This window comes from Piliocolobus tephrosceles, chromosome 21 (assembly GCF_002776525.5).
Source record: "Piliocolobus tephrosceles isolate RC106 chromosome 21, ASM277652v3, whole genome shotgun sequence".
Lineage (NCBI taxonomy): Eukaryota > Metazoa > Chordata > Mammalia > Primates > Cercopithecidae > Piliocolobus > Piliocolobus tephrosceles.
Window position 1 is genome coordinate 49,528,952 of NC_045454.1, and position 18,144 is coordinate 49,547,095.

Consider the following 18,144-nt stretch of genomic DNA (forward strand, 5'->3'; position numbering starts at 1 on the left):
TTTGTATTCTTAGTAGAGACGGGGTTTCACCATGTTGGTCAGGCTGGTCTCGAACTCCTGACCTCAAGTGATTGGCCCGCCTCAGCCTCCCAAAGTGCTGGGATTGCAGGCGTGAGCCACTGCACCCAGCCTGGCTATTTTTTGTATAGGTTTCGCTATGTTGCCCAGGCTGGTCTGGAACTCAAGCAATCTTCCTTCCTCAGACTCCCAAGGTGCTGGATTACAGGGGTGAGTCACTGCGCCTAGCCAAAAGAATTTTTTTCATAAATTTCCCTTTCTCAAACCCCAGCTAGGGATAACTCCCCAGACCTTGGATAATTTTCAAAACTCAGATGATGCAGAAACAAAATCAGGTGAAATAAAAAGATAATTCTTTGGTCCCCAGTCCCAGATATCCTAAAACCACAGATAATTAAACTACAACATAATATACCAACCATAAATAATTCTTTTTTTTTTTTCTTTGAGACAGAGTCTCGCTGTATCGCCCAGGCTGGATTTCAGTGGCTGGATCTCAGCTCACTGCAAGCTCCGCCTCCTGGGTTTATGCCATTCTCCTGCCTCAGCCTCCTGAGTAGCTGGGACTACAGATGCCCACCACCACGCCCGGCTAGTTTCTGTATTTTTTTTTAGTAGAGATGGGGTTTCACTGTGTTAGCCAGGATGGTCTCGATCTCCTGACCTCGTGATCCACCCGTCTCAGCCTCCCAAAGTGCTGGGATTACAGGCTTGAGCCACCGCGCCCGGCCCTTTTTCTTTTTTTTTTGAGACAGAGCCTTGCTCTATCGCTCAGGCTGGATTGCAGTGGCACCATCATAGCTCACTGCAGCCTCTAACTCCTAGGTTCAAGTAATCCTCCCACCTTGGCCTCCCAAGTAGCTGGGACCACAGGCACGCACCACCATGTCTGGCTAACTTTGTAGAGATGGGGTCTCACTATGTTGTCCAGGCTGGTCTTGAACTCCTGGCCTCAAGCGATCCTTCTGCCTTGCCTCACCAAAGTGTGCTGGGATTACAGGTGTCAGCCACTGCACCCAGCCAATGCTTGTTTTTTTCTGTGTGTTTTGTTTTGTTTGTTTTGAGATGGAGTTTTGCTCTTGTTGCCCAGGCTGGAGTGCAATGGTGTGATCTCAGCTCACTGCAACCTCCACCTCCTGGGTTCAAACAATTCTCCTGCCTCAGCCTCCCGAGTAGCTGGGATTACAGGCATGGGTCACCATGCCTGGCTAATTTTTGTATTTTTAGTAGAGACGGGGTTTCGCCATGTTGTCCAGGCTGGTCTCGAACCCCCAACCTCAGGCGATCTGCTCGCCTCAGCCTCCCAAAGTGCTGGGATTACAGGCATCAGCCACTGCACCCAGCCAATGCTTGTTTTTGAAACGCAAGTTTGTTCCAACGTGACTGAACAATTTTGAGCATAACCTGAATTTTGCATTTGTTCATGCACTGTTTCATCCCAACCAAAACTGTCGGCGACCACTGAAAATCGCATCCAGTTGCACTGACCTTCAGAAGAAAACACACACCGCATGCCACACACCCTCCGAAAGCTCCCACAGTGTGCTGTGAGCTGCGCCTTCCCCATCCAGGGTCATGTTATCTGTCTGATTTTAGACAACTCTCCTTCCACCGTTTCACAGTCACTCACATGCACCAGCCCTTTCGATGCCATTTCCACGCGCACATTCTAGGTCTTCTCCAAGGTCAAGCACGGTATTTATTGTAGTCTCATGCATTTCTTCTTCTTTTTTTTTTTTTTTTTTGAGACGGAGTCTCGCTCTGTTGCCCAGGCTGGAGTGCAGTGGCACGATCTCGGCTCACTGCAAGCCCCGTCTCCCGGGTTCATACCATTTTCCTGCCTCAGCCTCCGGAGTAGCTGTGACTACAGGCAACCGGCACCACACCCGGCTAATTTTTTTTGTATTTTTAGTAGAGAGAGGGGGTTTCACCATGTTAGCCAGGATGGTCTCGATCTCCTGACCTCGTGATCCGCCCGCCTAGGACTCCCAAAGTGCTGGGATTACAGGCGTGAGCCACCGCGCCCAGCCAGTCTCATTCATTTCTAAACCACATAACATGTAGAAAACAGTGCTACCACTTCTACGAGGTTCCCATCTTCCTTTTCTCTTAACATGTCACTGATAAAGGTTTTTGATTTTTGTTGTTGTTGTTGTTTTGAGACAGAGTCTCCCTCTGTCGTCCAGGCTGGAGTGCAGTGGCGTGATCTTGGCTCACTGCAGTCTTGGCCTCCAGGGCTCAAGTGACTCTCCTGCCTTGGCCTCCCAAAGTGTTGAATTACAGGTGTGAGCCACCGCACCTAGCCAGCTTTCCCGTTTTTATTTTTTAAATTTTGTGTATGTATTTATTTATTTATTTAAGATGGGGTCTCGCTCTGTTGCCCAGGTTGGAGTGCAGTGGCACCATCTCGGCTCACTGCAAACTCTGCCTCCTGGTTCAAGTGATTCTCCTGCCTCAGCCTCCCGAGTAGCTGGGATTACAGATGCATGCCACCGTGCTTGGCTAATTTTTGTATTTTCAGTAGAGATAGGTTTCACCAATGTTGGCCAGGCTGGTCTCAAACTCTTGACCTCAGGTGATCCATCCACCTCGGCCTCCCAAAGTGCTAGGGTGACAGGTGTGAGCCACCGCGCCTGACCATATTTTATTTTTATTTTTATTTTTATTATTATTATTTTTTGAGACAGAGTCTTGCTCTGTCACCCAGGCTGGAGTGAAGTGGCATGATCTTGACTCACTGCAAACTCTGCCTCCCGGATTCAAGTGATTCTTGTGCCTTAGCTTCCCCAGTAGTTGGGATTACAGGCGCACACCACCATGCTCGGCTAATTTTTTTGAATTTTTAGTAGAGACAGGGTTTCGCCATGTTGGCCAGGCTGGTCTCAAACTCCTGAGCTCAGGCAATTCACCTGCCTCAGCCTCCCAAAATGCTAGGATTACGAGCGTCAGTCACCTCGATTGGCCTACTGTTTTAAAACTTCATTTAAGGGAAGTCTTTTGTATCTGGCTTCTTCCACTCAATATTCTGCCTGTGAAGTTATTCCATGTCATTAAAAGGATTGGCTACTTATCCTTTTTCACTGCTGTATAGTGTTCCATTGTACAGCTCCATCCTAATTTATTTATCCATTTACTTGCTGAAGAACACTTGGGTTGTTACCAGCTTGGGGTTTTTGTTGTTGCTGTTGTTGTTGTTGTTGTTTTTTGAGACAGAGTCTTGCTCTGTCGCCCAGGCTGGAGTGCAGTGTGCAATCTTAGCTCACTGCAAGCTCTGCCTCCTGGTTCGCACCATTCTCTTGCCTCAGTCTCCCAAGTAGCTGGGACCACTGGCGCCCGCCACCACGTCCGGCTAATTTTTTCTATTTTTTGGCAGAAATGGGGTTTCCCCAGGCTAGCCAGAAGGTTCTCAGTATCCTGACCTTGTGATCCACCCACCTTGGCCTCCCAAAGTGCTGGGATTACAGGCCTAAGCCACAGCGCCCGGCCGCTGTTGTTTTTTGTTTTGTTTTGTTTTGTGTTTTGAGATGGAGTCTTGCTCTCTCACCCAGACTGGAGTCCAGTGGGGAGATAGTAGCTCACTGCAGCCTTGACCTCCTGGGCTCAGTGATCCTTCTGTCCCAGCCTCCTGAGTAGCTGGGACTATAGGTGCACACCACTAAACCTGGCCAATTTTTTATTTTTTTTGTAGACATGGGTTCTTGCTAAGCTATAATGGTCTTGGACTCCTGGGCTCAAGTGATCCTCCCACCTTGGCCCCCAAGACGCTATGTAATTACAGGCGGGAGCTACCGCACATGGCAAGAACTGTACGGATTTGAACCCTGACTGTCACTCCAGAATCGAATCCCTCCCTCCTTCGACAGTCTGGGCTTTACTGGGGAGGCCTCATTACCTGAGATACCTCATCGTGCCATGCCCCAGCCTCAAAAAGGGTTTCCTTTCCAAAAAATCCAGAGAATCACTCTTGGTTCTGGAGAGGGCTGGCAGGAAGTCACTGCTATTCCTACAGGGTCGGGGCGAGCATGGTTCTCTTTTCGGAGGAGGAAAGAGAGAGGGAGATTCCCAGGGGTCAGAGGCTGCAACGGGACTCAACCCTAGCCTGTCCAGCCCCCAGGCCGCACTCTCAGCCCCGCGGGTCTCAGGGGCCCGGGCCAGGCACAGAGCCTGCAGGTGGACGGGACGGGCAGAGGGCGGGGCTGGCGCCCAGGGGAGGTCGCGGCCGCCTCACCTTCTCGCTGCTGCTGCTGCAGGAGGGGCGGCGGCTGGGGGACGCTGTGCGCGATGGGCGTGATGGCCGCGGTGGGGTACATGGCTGCGGAGACCGGAGCGAGACACAGGGCGAGGAGGGGCGTGAGGCCACGTGGGCGGCCTGGGCGGCTGGGCGGGGAGGGGGCAGGGCCACAAGAGAGGGTGGGGCCAAGGCAGGAGTGGGTGTGATCATGGCCTTTGTGGGGAGGGTTTGGGGGCGGGGCCAGGACAGAGGGCGGGGCCAAGAACACAGATGAAATGGGGGCGGGGCTACTGTTTGAGGGGCGGGGCCATGGTGGAGGGCAGGGCCATTACCGAGAAGCGGTGTGGGGGCGGACCCCATGGCGTGAGGGAAGGGGTACAGGGGTTAGGCCACAGCAGAGGGCGGGGCCAAGGCTACAGGATAGTCCAGAGAGGGTGGGACCATTGCTTGAAGCGGGCGAGCCATAGTGGAGGGCGGGGCCAAGACCGGGATGAAGGGCATGAGTGGGGCGGGGCCATGACTTGATGGAGGGCTATGTGGGCAGGACCATGAGTTGAGAGGCGGGGCCGCAGCAGTGGGCAGGGTCACAGCCAGGCCTTAGGAAGCAGAGCCAGAGGTAGGGGCGGGGCTTTATCAGAAAGGCGTGGTCAGAGTAAAGACTGGACGTGAGGGGCGGGGCTAGGAGCTGCAGAAGGGAGGACAAGGGGCAGGGCCGAGAGCTGGGGTTGGGTCAGAAGCAGAGACGTGGTCAAGAGGAACCCCCTCTCCCCAACACAGAACATGAGAGGGTGAGGCCATGGGTAAACGCTGTCCTTAAAGGACAAGGGAAGGTCCTGCTTGCGGGTATAGGTGGTGGTGGGGTGAGACCAGTAACAGGGCCAGGGGTTGAATACAGGACAAGGGTGGGCCCTGAGGGGCGGGGCCAGACGTAGGAGGCGTGGCTAGGCACAGAAGAACAAGTCCGGGACGGGCCCTGGGGGCGGGGCCCTAGGCGGGGGCGGGGCCAGGGCCCACCGCGCCGGCACGCGGGCTGCCTCCTACCTGTGTACTGCTGGACTCCGGAGAAGGCAGGATGCAGTGTCTCGGCCACAGTCGGGCTCTGAGCTGCGGGCAGACAGATGGGCTGAGTAGGGCGGGGGCAGCAGAAGTCTTCCATCCACCCCCGATCCTTAAGAGCCGGAAGGACAGCAACAAACACCCCGCCCAGCTTCACCTCAGTGCTAAACCCTCTGTAGGACCAGGAAGCTGAGGCCGAGGAATGTGAAGCCACTTGCACAGGGCCACTCAGAGAGCAAATGGCAGAAGCTGAACTGGAATCCGGGTTTCTCGGACTTCAGAGAGAGTTCGCCATCGCCCCCACCTCCCTCTCCCCGTCCCGACCCCTTTGCCTCCCAAGAGGACCCTTCACTCCTCTCCACTCCCTGGATTCTCCAGGACTTCAGCCTCCACCTCAGATCACCACCTGCCCCCATCCCCCGCCCCGTCTCCCTCTCCACATGAGTCTGCTCACCAGACACCCTTGGCTCCCCCATCCAGCTGTAGCCTTCCTGCTACCGCTAGGGAAAGGGGTAAGGGGAGGGAAGAGGTTGTCCAGGCCACCAAAGCTGATGATTCTGGGGAAAAATTCAACCAAAAAATTCTGCTCGAATGGACAGTGTGCTAGAGGGCAGGGGATAGTGGTGACTGTGACTCCAAAGGCGTAGCAGGAAGGATTTCACTTCGTGGGCAAGAAGCAGTTCTGTATCTTCATTTGTGGGAGATACACAAGTCTGTATCTGTGACAAAATGGCAATTAACCACCCCCGCACACACACACATACACGTGCACAGAGTGCATGCAAAAAGTCATGAAATCAGCTGGGTGCAGTGGCTCAGGCTTGTGATCCCAACACTTTGGGAGGCCGAGGCAGGAGGATCGCTTGAGCCCAGGTGTTTTGAGACTAGCCTGGGCAACATAGCAAGACCCTCATTTCTCAAAAAAAAAAAAAAAAAAATCAAGGCCAGGCATGGTGGCTCATGGCTGCAATCCCAGCACTTTGGGAGGCCGAGGCAGGCAGATCACAAAGTCAGGAGATCGAGACCATCCTGGCTAACACGGTGAAACCCCGTCTCTGCTAAAAATACAAAAAATTAGCTAGGCGTGGTGGCAGGCGCCTGTAGTCCCAGCTACGCGGGAGGCTGAGGCAGGAGAATGGCATGAACCCAGAGGCAGAGCTTGCAGTGAGCGGAAATCATGCCACTGCACTCCAGCCTGGGTGACAGAGTGAGACTCTGTTGCTAAATAAATAAATGGTGAATTTGAATATGGTCTGGAGTTGAATTAATTGTATGGCGCCAGTGTTAGTTTCCTGGATTTGACAGTGTCCTGTGATTAGATAAGCTGTTGGCATCGGGGAAGCTGTGTGAAGGGTACCTTGGACTGCACTGTGGTATTTTGGTAACTCCCTGTGAACCTCCAATCATTTTAAAATAAAATGTTAAGGCCAGTCGCAGTGGCTCACACCTATAATCCCAGCACTTTGGGAGGCCAAGGTGGGTAGATTGCTTGAGCCCAGGAATTTGAGACCTGCCTGGGCAACATAGCAAGATCCGGTCTGTACAAAACTTTAAAAATTAGCCGAGTGTGATGGTGCATGCTTGTAGTCCCAGCTACAAGGAAGGCTGAGGTGGGAGGATTGCTTAAGTCCCGGAGATGGAGGCAGCAGTGAGCTGTAATGACGCCACTGCACTCCAGCCTGAGTGACACAGTGAGACACTGTCTTTAAAACTAAACAAATAAAAATAATTTAAAACTAAAAAGTTAGAAACAAATTCTCCCCATGGTGGAAAGACAGATAACTTACTTCACATAAATTAGATGTTGGAAGATGTCTGCCCTAAAATTGTATGTGTAGCATAGAGAAAGGAAGGACCTTCATGAAAGCAGGTGCAGCCCACGTAAGTGGGTCATTCACTCTGCATTGAATGAATAAATGAATGAATCCAGGCATTGATATCTCCCCAAATAAGACAGACGAATAATTAAGATGTATGGGCTGGGAGCAGTGGGTGGATCACCTGAGGTCAGGAGTTCGAGACCAGCCAGGCCAACATGGTTAAAACCTGTCTCTACTAAAAATACAAAAATTAGCCCGGCATGGTGGCACACGCCTATAATCCCAGCTACTTGGGAGGCTGAGGCAGGAGAATCACTTGAACCTGGGAAGCGGGGGTTACAGTCAGCCAAGATTGTGAGACTGCACTGCAGCCTGGGCGATGGAGTGAGACCCTGTGTGAAGGCTTTTGCACACGGATTAAATTGTCGATGCAACCTCATAAGGCTATTGATGTTATCCGCCCCATTTCCCAGATGAATAAACTGAGGCTCAGGGACATAAAGAGCCCATCCAGGGTCACTGAACTGGAATCTAAGCCCAGAAACATCCAGATGCACCGTTTTAATGTGTTGCTACCCTGCCATGGCCTCCCTTCCTGTATTCACAGCTCTTATCTGCTCAGCCAAGACACCCTTTTTCCTGCCCTTCTGTTCCCTGGGCACGTGACGTAGGGACTCATACTTGTTCCAGAAACACCATCTCTACTCCCCGCCAGTCTCCTAGGCCCCAACTTACCTGGGTAGGGCACAAGGCCATTGGCATAGACGGTTTCCAGGGCGGGGTGCCCACCTGGAAAGGGCACAACACCTGCAAAGCCATTGGTGATGGGAGCCACGAGGCCAGGCACGGCGGTGGTGCCCAGCAGCGGGGGTGAATGCAGCCCTGCAGAGTGGAAGAGGGTCATGGGGAGGCTAGTCTGGCTCTGGCCCAACCCACCCATCCGTGGGCACCTGGAGGAGGCTCACCAGAGGCAGGAGCAATGGGTGTGGCAGGCAGCCCATTGAGGCTGACGGCGCCTATCTGCTGGATGTGACAGGGTGAGAAGGCCACGCCGGGACTCAGGTAGCTGCCCGAGGTGGACAGGACTGTTGTCTGCTGTTGCATGAGCTGGGGGTGAAGAGATGTCACAGTTGGGGTGACATCTCCCCTGATATCATGGCTTATGAGTGGAGGTTTGGTCCCCCAGTTACTAGTGAGGAGGTCAGGCTTGGTATCTTGGCTCAGGCTGAGATCAGAATTGGAGCTCAACCTGGGATCAAGGCTCAGCCTGGGAGCAGGGATCAGTTAGGAAGTGAGGGTCGGGCTGAGATCAGGGCTCAATCTAGTCAGGAGTTGGGGCTCAGCCTGGGATCAAGGCTCCATCTAGGATCTGGGCTCAGTTAAGAAGTGAGGCTCAGCCTGGGACCAAGGCTCAGTCTAGGATAAAGGCTGTTAGGAAGTGAGACTCAGACTGAGATCAAGGGTCCATGTAGGATGACGGTTTAGTTGGAAATTGAGGCTCAGTCTGGGATCAGGGTTCAGTCAGGAGCCGGGGCTCAACTTGGGATCAATTCTCAGCCAGGGTGGAGCTCGGTCAGGTCAGGTCTCAGTTTGGGGTCAGTCTGGATTTGGAGGTTCAGCCAGAATTGGGCCTAATTTAGATGTGGGGCATAGCCAGGTTCTGGGGCTCGGTCCAAGACTGGGTATTAATGTGAGATTAGGGCTCAGTGTTCTGGATTCAGGAGCTCAGTCTGAGTTTAGTCTCAATTTGGAGTTGGGGTTCGGCCACACCAGGAGAGGACCCTGAGTCAGGGAGATGGAGGGAGAGGCGGAAGATGGGCCAAGAGGCAGGAGCCCCCGACAGAGAGTAGACGGAGATGGAGAGAGACGGAGCCGGACCCCCGAAGCCGCCCCTGGATCACTCACAGCCTGGGCGTAGGCACTGTAGGGGCTGAAGGGCAGTGTGAGAGACGGCGTCAGGATGCCCAGCTGGCCCACCATCTGCTGCATGCGTCTGAGCGTCCGCTCCTTGTCCGTGTCGGCGAACTTGACCACCAGGCTGGAGGAGGCTCCCTGCAGGGGCAGCGGTGAGCAGGGAGGGAAACAGGATGGGAGGTAGCTAGGACTCTGGGGTCCCTGGATTCACGTTAGCTCAGGCCCCCTGGGTGAGGGGCATAATGCCAGTGGCTGTCAGCCATGTCCACGGGCCCTCAGCCCCAGGAGCCAGGGCCACAGTGAGGACCGCGTGGAGATCAGCATCCTGGACCCAGTAGCATCTGCACAGGTGCAGCGCCCAGGTCTAGGGGGGCTGTGATGGGGCACAGGTGGGGGCCCTGACTGTCAGCCACACACTCAAAACAGATGGAGAATCCCACCGCTGGAGAAGAACAGGGAGGCACAGATGGAGACACCTATAACTTCAGCTCACCTGAGAACAGGCGAGAAACCAGTTTCCGAAGGAAAACAGCGAGCTCAGGTGGACGAACCTGCCATTGTCACTCCACACCTGAAACTCCAATCTCCAGAGAGGAACAACTGGGGCACAGACGGGTGACCCTCCAACTCACACCCACACCTGAGAACAGGTGAGACTCCAGCCACACGAGAGGAACGACGCAGTACAAGTAGATGATCCCGACTCTGTTCCCTGTTCCCCAGAGCTAGCAGGGAGTTCTAGCAGGGAGTTCAAGGGAGTTCAGCCCTGGATTTTTTTTTTTTTTTTTTTTTTTTTTTGAGACTAGTTTCGCTCTTGTTGCCCAGGCTGGAGTGCAATGGCACGATCTCTGCTCACTGCAAACTCCGCCTCCCAGGTTCAAGTGATTTCTCCTGCCTCAGCCTCTCGAGTAGCTGGGATTACAGGCGCCCGCCACCACGCCCATCTAATTTTTTTTATTTTTAGTAGAGACGGGGTTTCACTATGTTGGCCAGGCTGGTCTCGAACTCCTGACCTCAAGTGATCCACCTGCCTTGGCCTCCCAAAGTGCTGGGATTACAGGCGCGAGCCACCACGCCTGGCCCCAGCCCTGGATTTTTGTGCCTTGTACAGGCAGATGAACCTGTAGCCCATCCACCCAGCGGACAGCAGACAGTAGCCACTGGTGGGGACAGGGGGCCCTGCTTTGCTGAAGCACAGACAGAAACCCATGTGACTGCTGTCCCACCCCATGGCTGTCCAGGTGCCACAGGGCTGGGCTGAAATCCACCAACAGGCAGCCCTGGGCAGTCGAAGCAGCGGTGAGCAAGGGAGCGTCTGTCTGTGCAGTCAGGACGCTGCAACAGGTCCTGTTATCAGTGTCAAGAGAAGCCTGGTGGCCGGGCATGGTGGCTCATGCCTGTAATCCCAGCACTTTGGGAGGCCAAGGTGGGCGGATCACCTGAGGGCAGGAGTTCCAGACCAGCCTGACCAACATGGTGAAACCCTGTCTCTACTACAAATACAAAAATTAGCCGGGCGCGGTGGCACATGCCTGTAATCGCAGCTACTTGGGAGGCTGAGGCAGGAGAATCACTTGAACCCAGGAGGTGGAGGTTTCAGTGAGCCGAGATCGCACCACTGCCCTCCAACCTGGGCGACAGAGCGAGACTCCATCTCAAAAAAAAAAAAAAAAAAAAAAAGAGAGAGAGAGGCCTGGGGTCAGGGGCTCAGGAGGCCATTCCCACTCCCCAGAAACCAGCTCACATCCCAACTTTCAGGCTGAAGAAGGAAAATATTTTTCCCTTCGACCAGCTCCTCCCTGATGAGCTGGCTCCCAGCAGGATGCACCCTGTAGCCTCCCTGTCTTCGCTGACATGCCCCCTTTGATAGAGAACTCACTCCTCCAGACGCCTACCAGCCCTGTCCTGGGACACCTCTGAGCTGGGGAACACTTGCCCTTGTGCTGAGCTAAGCCCCTCCCCTGGGTTTTGAGAGCTGAGGGAGGAGGCTTATTCGTCTCAGGCCCCATCTTCCTTGTAGCAGATTTGGAGATGTGTATGCAGGGACGATGGCTCCTGGGGACTCCTTCCTCAGGGGAAGGGCCGTCTCCAATGCCTCCTTGGTCCTCCCCACCCTCTCGCTGCTGCAGACCCTGGGACCTGTCCCCAATCCCCATCCCTCCCTCAACCAGTGAGTCAACATGCCTCCCATCCATTCTCACCCTACTGTCTGTTTTCTGATCAGCCCTCCTCCCTGTCCACTGGGCCCCAGCTCAGGCCTCCTCCTCCCTCAGCTGGACCTTGGCCCAGCCTCCTCCCTGGCCTCCCAGCCTCCAGTCTTGCACCCTGCCCATCCTCTACATTGGCCCCAAAGGGATATTTGCAACCGACCTGGCCCATCTCCTCTCTTGCTCTAAACCATCTGTGACTCCCCACTGCCGCAGGAGAAAGTCCAGGCTTCTCACCCTCACATTGCGGCCCCATCTTCTGTGGCTCCTCTGGGCTACCTGTTGCTACCTCGCAGCCTTTCTTCTTGTTAGGGCCTCTCCTGGCCTCAGCAAATCCAACCCAGGTGTCATCCCCTCTGGGACATCCTTACATGTACACATATACACACTCACACACTCACAACCTATACTCAAACAGACCTACATACACTCACACACGTACACAATCACCCACAATACTGACTCACTCAGGCGCACACACACACACCTGCCCGCAAATGCACCTGCAGATGCACACACATGTGCTTCCTCCCCCATGGCCCAGGCATACACACATGCTCACACAGAAACACACACGTGTACTCACATACACACATGCACATGCACCAGTATCTCTACACTAGCACACAATGGCACACTTATCCGTACATATTTACACACAACCCTCGTGCACACAGTACTCACATAGCACTCGCCTAGTAGTAATGACACAGTCAAACACACACTCACACACACGCATGCATGCATTCTCAGGCACACTCACCCCCAAACATGCACACTCACCAACACATACACACTTGTAATACATCCATGTGTGTGCTTGGATAAGCTTCGCTTGCATACTCACCTCCACATCTGCACACACTCACACGCATATACCCACTCCAGGGACCACAGCCAGGGACTGTGCTTCTTTCTCCACCTGTGCCCCCTCTGAAGGGCAGCCGGGGCTACTGGGTGACAGCAACGGTAGGAATATGGCCTGTTTCATCCCTGTCCCCTCACCCCTTTCCCATGCCCACCCCCATGGCCAAGGGCAGCTCCAACTCACCGGCATGGTCTGGCTCCCATGCAAGGCGTGGATGGCCGCCTGAGCCTCCGTGTGGGAGGAGAACTTCACGAAAGCACAGCCTGCTCCAAGAGAAGAAGAGGGTGATGGGGTCACAGGACTGGCTGAGCGGGGGCCACAGAAGAGGGGACAGAGAGACCTACATGGCCAGTGTCAGACACATGCAGCCAGAGAGAGTTGATAACAGAGAGACGGCCAGCCATTTGCTCAGACGGACAGCTGGACAATCAGCCAGATCAAGGGTCAGAATGGAGGGGAATCACACAGACAGACAGCCACAGAGTTAGACAAAGAGCCGGTCACCCACACAGCCGGCCAGCCCGCCATTTCTTCATGCAGTCCAGCAGAAAGTCAGTCAGCCATCTGGGTAGCGGGTTAGACAGTCAGTCACAGAGTTTGTGAAGCACACAACCAGATGGATGGTGCAAGCCTGGGAACCATCAGGGAGGAGGTCCCATCCATCAGAACAAATGACAGGGACCAAGGTCCAGATAATTACGATCAGACATGCGGAGTTCAACTGACAGACCGCTGGACACACTGTCCTATGGGCAGAGTCCACAGAGACATGTGCAGGCCCAGACAGACCCTTCTGACCAGAGCCAGACAGATGGAAATTATCAACCGCCAGACCTGAGCGGACCCAGACGGAGCCACACAAGCAGACAGACCACCACAAGAGACCACCAGACACAGGCTAAGGCAGACAGTCACATACACAGAGACCACCAGACACAGGCTAAGGCATACACAGTCCCACGGACAAAGTCCATAGAACAGACAGAGGTCACTGGACCTGACTCCAGACTGGTAGATGACTATGGAAGGGCCAGCCATATTGTAGGGGGAGGGGTGGAATGTTCTGGAATTACATAGTGGTGATGGTTACACAGCTTTATGAATAGAAAAAAAAAGCACTTCATTGTACATTTTAAAAGGGTGAATATGGTGAGATGTGAAAGACATCTCAATTTTTTTTTTTTTTTTTGAGCTGGAGTCTCGCTCCATCGCCCAGGCCAGAGTGCAGTGGCGTGATCTCAGCTCACTGCAACCTCTGCCTCCGGGGTTCAAGCAGTTCTCTGCCTCAGCCTCCCGAGTAACTGGGATTACAGGCGCCTGCCACCATGCCCAGCTAATTTTTGTATTTTTTGCAGAGATGGGTTTCACCATCTTGGCCAGGCTGCTCTTGAACTCCTGACCTTGTGATCCACCCACCTCAGCCTCCCAAAGTGCTGGGATTACAGGCGTGAGCCACAGCGCCCAGCCCTCAGTTTTAAAAATGAAGAACCAGGCAATGGTCTGAAACCATCGGACACATTCAGATCTAGTAAGGTAAGAAAGACCAGAGTGGAGTCGGTCCCAGGTGATGAGCTCTGTGGACAGAGACACCATCATTTGGACTCTCAGGCAGGAAGATAGCCAGACAGACAGACACAACCAGAGACCACCAGTCAGTCATATGGACAAATCATATAGACAGAACCGGGAGGAAACAGTTCTACGAATAGTCAGGTGGAGCAATCTGAGACCACAGGGCACAGGTAACTCTGTCCGGGGAGAAACCCCGCCCCTCCCCCCAGACCCCGCCCCAACACAAGGCCACGCCCCTGCATCCCTACTCACAGCCCCTGGAGAAGCCTTGCCCTTCCTCAAGACCCCGCCCCATCCCAAGGCCACGCCTCAGCATCGCCGCCCACCCCACCGCAGCCCCGCCCCTCTTCAGGGCCTGGCTCCAGAGCCAGTATGCAGAGAGAGCATGCAGGTAGGACCAAGCGGGACCAGTCTGTGCTCCACACCACCCCTGTGAACCAGCCCCTCCCCACGAGCCCCAGCCTCCTATGGGCCGGGCCCCGCCCCACCTGGCTAGCCCCACCCCCTACATGCTCAGCCCCGACCCTTCACAAGGCCCCTCCCCCTGGAGCCAGTCCTTCCTAACCCTACGTATTTCACCCCTCCCTGCAGCCCCTCTCCTACCCAAGACCCCACCCTTGCAGCCTCACCCGCAGACTTCACCTCTGGAGAAGCCTCGGGCCTCTCCAGGGCTACATCCTCAGAGCCAGCTCCTCCCCCCCCTGCAACCCCACCCCCCCCCCAGATCCCGCCCCTACAATTCCTCTCCTCTCCAAGGCCCCGCCCCTGCAGCCTCACCCACAGACTCCACCCCTGGAGAAGTCCCGCCCCCCCCCCGGGGCCCCCCCCCCCGCCCGCCCCCCCCCCCGCCGCCGGCCCCCCCCCCCCCACAGGCCCCGCCCCCAGAGCTAGCCCCGCCCCTCTCGCAGTCCCGACCGGGCACCCGCCAGTCACCTTTGCTGCTGCCGTCGGGCCCCCGGAGCACGGTGCACTCGTCAATGACCCCGAAGGGCTGGAACAGCCGCAGCACGTCCTCCTCCGACTGCTGCTTGTTCAGCATCCCCACGAACAGCTTCCGGTCCCCTGTGGGCGGCGACACCCACCTCAGCCGAGTCCCCGGCCTCCGGGAGGGCCTCCGGGATTCCTCCCTCCCTCCAGCAGAGTGGAGGCGGCAGGGCAGGAAGACGCGGCGCCCGAGCCCTGTCGGCTCCGGTTCTGCGCGTGCGAGGGAGGACCCAGCCGCGCCCTTTCCCTGCCCCGGATCTCTCCACCCTCCCACGGGCCCTGCACGGTCCCATCTCCGGGCGTTTGCCCAGGCAGCGCCCCCGCCTGAAATGCCCTCCCTGCAGTCTTCTGGGGTCTCTGCTCCACTGCTCCCCCTCCAGGCGGAGATGACCTTTCCCTCTGGTGCACTCAGAGAGCCCGCACCGAGTACTAGGACTAGGAGCTGCCTCGCCGGGTCCCGTCTGTCTTTCTCTCTGCCCCCCGGACCTGCCAGGCGGAGGTAGGCACTGATGATCCCCGCACTTTCATAGTGCCCAGCAGAGGCCCCTGCCCAACTTTGTCGGGATCAAGAGGGGCCAGGCAGTCACCATCTGTGGAATAGAGTGAGGGTTCACGTGCTCATAGGACCAGGAGCCTTGGCAGGCTGGACCCCCTGACGGGTGGGGCTGGGCTGGGCCAGCCTCTTCTGTATGAGCTCTGCCCCTTTGGGTAATTGCATGCTCCCTGGTAATGGGGAACGCGGTGGCTTCATCTCCCAGGGACAGTGAGCTGGGTTACTATGGAAACCGCTCTCGGCAGCTGTCACTCATGGGGTTGGGAGGGAGAGAGAGAAACCAGCAGAGAGACTGAGAATCAGGGAGAGAGACAGATCAGAGAGAGCACGCGCGAGAGAGACTGTGTGAGACAGAGAGAGAATAAGAGGGATGAAGAGACAGAGAAGATACAAAGGAGAAAGAGATACAGAGGGAGATGGAGAGAGAGACAGAGAAATAGAGACAAAGATGGAGACATACAGACCCTACCTCGCTACTCCCTGTCCCACGCTGGCAGCCAGGGTGGAGAGTGTGAAAGGGGCTCCCATCCCAGAGGGCCTTTAGTGGGCTCCTACATATACCTAGGCGTCCTAACACTCCTGCCCCACACCTCCACTCAACTAAGTCTGGCTGCCCTCTTTCAGTCTCTGCTTGAGATGGAGAGGAAATATACAAATTTCCAAGAATGGCTAGCTTTGGGTCCCATGGGAACAGCCGAGTATGCCCCCGCCATGGGCACACCCTGACACCAAGGTCCAGCCCCACACAGACACCACTGGCCCCAGCCTGCATGTCTGCCCACATGCCCAGCCTAGAACAGTCACGCACATATGTGCAAACACACCCATGCACCGGCTGGACATACATACATACAGGCAGGAAGGCATCCCCACCACACACCACACATGTGTGCTTGTGTGCACCAGCTGCAGAAACACAAATGCACAAGTGCATGTATTCACACACATCTGCACACAGGCATGCCAGGTGTGCACACTCATACACACACATCTAAGCATGCACACACAAACACACAAACACATTTGCACACAGAGACCCCAGAGAGCAATCCACAGCCCTTCAGGCCCCCATCGTCTGTGTCTGAAGCCCCCCAGTTATTGTACCCTGGAGGGAGTGGGGTATTTGAAACTCAGGGGAAGGCAGCTGGACCTGGCTAGACCCCGCATCCTCCCTTGGGACTATGGACATGGCCCCTTCTGCTTTCTGGAACCTGCCTCTTCCCCCCACCAAGGGGTGTGTGAGCAGGCATGCGACTGCTGCATGCTTTGGGGCAGGGAGGCCAGTCCCAGATCCACAGGCCTCGGCCACTGCCCCTTTGGGGGACAGAGGAAGGAAGAGATTATCCTTCTCCCATTCCTCCACCAACCCCCAGCCAGGCAGCCACGGAGAGATGACAACTACCTCCACGGCTTTCGCTGTCCGCAGGCTTCACCTGGATTGGCCGCGCCATCTGCAGAGAGAAGGGGAAGGGAAAAGTCAAGCTCAGCAGTGGGGGTGTGGTGGGCGGGGGTTTTGCCTGAGCTCTGTGGGACAGCCCTGCCCACCTCCCACCACCAGCCCTCAGCACCCCACCACCCCACTAACACCCCAGTCAAAGCAAATGACACACGGTCCCGCCTACAGCAGAAACTGTGTGGCGAACTCTTAGCCCTCAAAACCCAACAATATCCCTTCCTCCAGGAAGCCTCCTTGCTTCCCCAAATGTGATAGGCCCAGTTCCTCCAGTCCCTTTATACGATGTGACTTTGCAGTTCCTACCATCAAGAACTAGAGTCTGTTTTCCCACTCCTGGCACCTGAACTTGGCCAAGTGACTTGCTGTGACCCATAGAATGTGGTGGAAGTTAAGTTGTGGGAGTTCTGAGCCTAGGCCTCAAGAGACCTTGTAGCTTCCACTCTTGGAACCCTGAGACTGGATAAGCCCAGGAGGAGGAGGGGCCTCATGGAGACAGAGGCCTCTCTGACAGTCAGCACATGGGAGTGAGGCCACCCTGACCCAGCTAAGCCCAGTCAAGTCTCAGCTGACTGCAGCTGCTTGAGTGACCCCAAGAGAACCAACAGAAGAACCATCGAGCTGAGCCCAGACCAAGCTTTGCAGAATCAAGAACAAATACAAAGACTGGAGTAGTTTGTTACTCAGCAGTGCTGACTGACACACCAAAGTAGCTACATTTAGCCACATCTCCCAGGAGCTTCGGGTGGGGTCATGCCAGGAGCTTTGGGTAGGGACATACCTGAGTGGACCAGCCTGCCATCTGGATTCATTGTTCTAGAAACTTTTGTCCTACACCCCAGGTATTGAAAATGATATTTAATAAAACAAAAAATTCTCCCTTGCACCAACTCTCACAACATACCAAGTCCTAGGTATGAGCTATTTTGGATATTTGAGAACAGGCTCCAGGGATGTGAGAATTGGGGAGGCATTTGCATCTCCACTGGTCCTGGGACACAATCCTTCTCCCAACCTGATGTCTGTGGCAAACTCCTACTCAGCCTTCAAAACCCATCTTAAAAGCCCCCATGCTGGGACTCTTCCCACTCTTTTGGGCTCCTTCCTCCCTCTCCCTCAGGCTGGAAGTGTCTATGTCTTGCTCTGTCTCTCTCCAGACAGGGGACTACGGCATTTCCCCACATGGGGAAGGACACATGGAGGAACTGGAGAAACCTCCTGAACAGAACGGGCCAGAAGGAAGTAGCCAACTTCCACCAACAGAGAAAGGCGTCTGGAATGGGAATGAGTGCTACTCTCAGACCTTTTTCCAAGTCAGAAAAACTTGAAATAGATGCCCACATCCCCTGAGCCCTGTGGGTTCCAGACTGCTCTTTCTAATCTTCTGACTTTTGAGTTTCAGCAGAGAATGCACTTGAAAAAGTGCCAGGTTTTCTTTTCTTTTCTTTTTTTTTTTTTTTTTTTTTTT

General features: G+C 55.0%; 1 protein-coding gene across 19 annotated transcripts in view; it reads right to left on the minus strand.

The window, feature by feature from the left end:
* The window catches only part of CELF5 (CUGBP Elav-like family member 5), a 78,995-nt gene that overhangs the window by 7,459 nt on the left and 53,392 nt on the right, over positions 1–18,144 (minus strand). For 3 of the 19 annotated variants that reach the window (XM_023183695.1, XM_023183708.1, XM_023183701.1), the window contains exons 3-11: positions 16,626–16,674; positions 14,620–14,748; positions 12,298–12,377; positions 9,031–9,177; positions 8,091–8,232; positions 7,861–8,007; positions 5,291–5,353; positions 4,385–4,387; positions 4,247–4,330 (exon numbers count right to left, since the gene is read on the minus strand). In XM_023183695.1, the coding sequence (XP_023039463.1) occupies positions 4,247–4,330; positions 4,385–4,387; positions 5,291–5,353; positions 7,861–8,007; positions 8,091–8,232; positions 9,031–9,177; positions 12,298–12,377; positions 14,620–14,748; positions 16,626–16,674 (844 nt within the window). Of the gene's footprint in view, positions 1–3,178; positions 3,235–3,893; positions 3,903–4,246; positions 4,331–4,384; positions 4,388–5,230; positions 5,237–5,290; positions 5,354–7,860; positions 8,008–8,090; positions 8,233–9,030; positions 9,178–12,297; positions 12,378–14,619; positions 14,769–15,297; positions 15,305–16,622; positions 16,675–18,144 lie in introns of all 19 variants that reach the window. The other 16 variants (XM_023183694.1, XM_023183707.1, XM_023183700.1 and 13 more) reach the window with 10 other exon arrangements.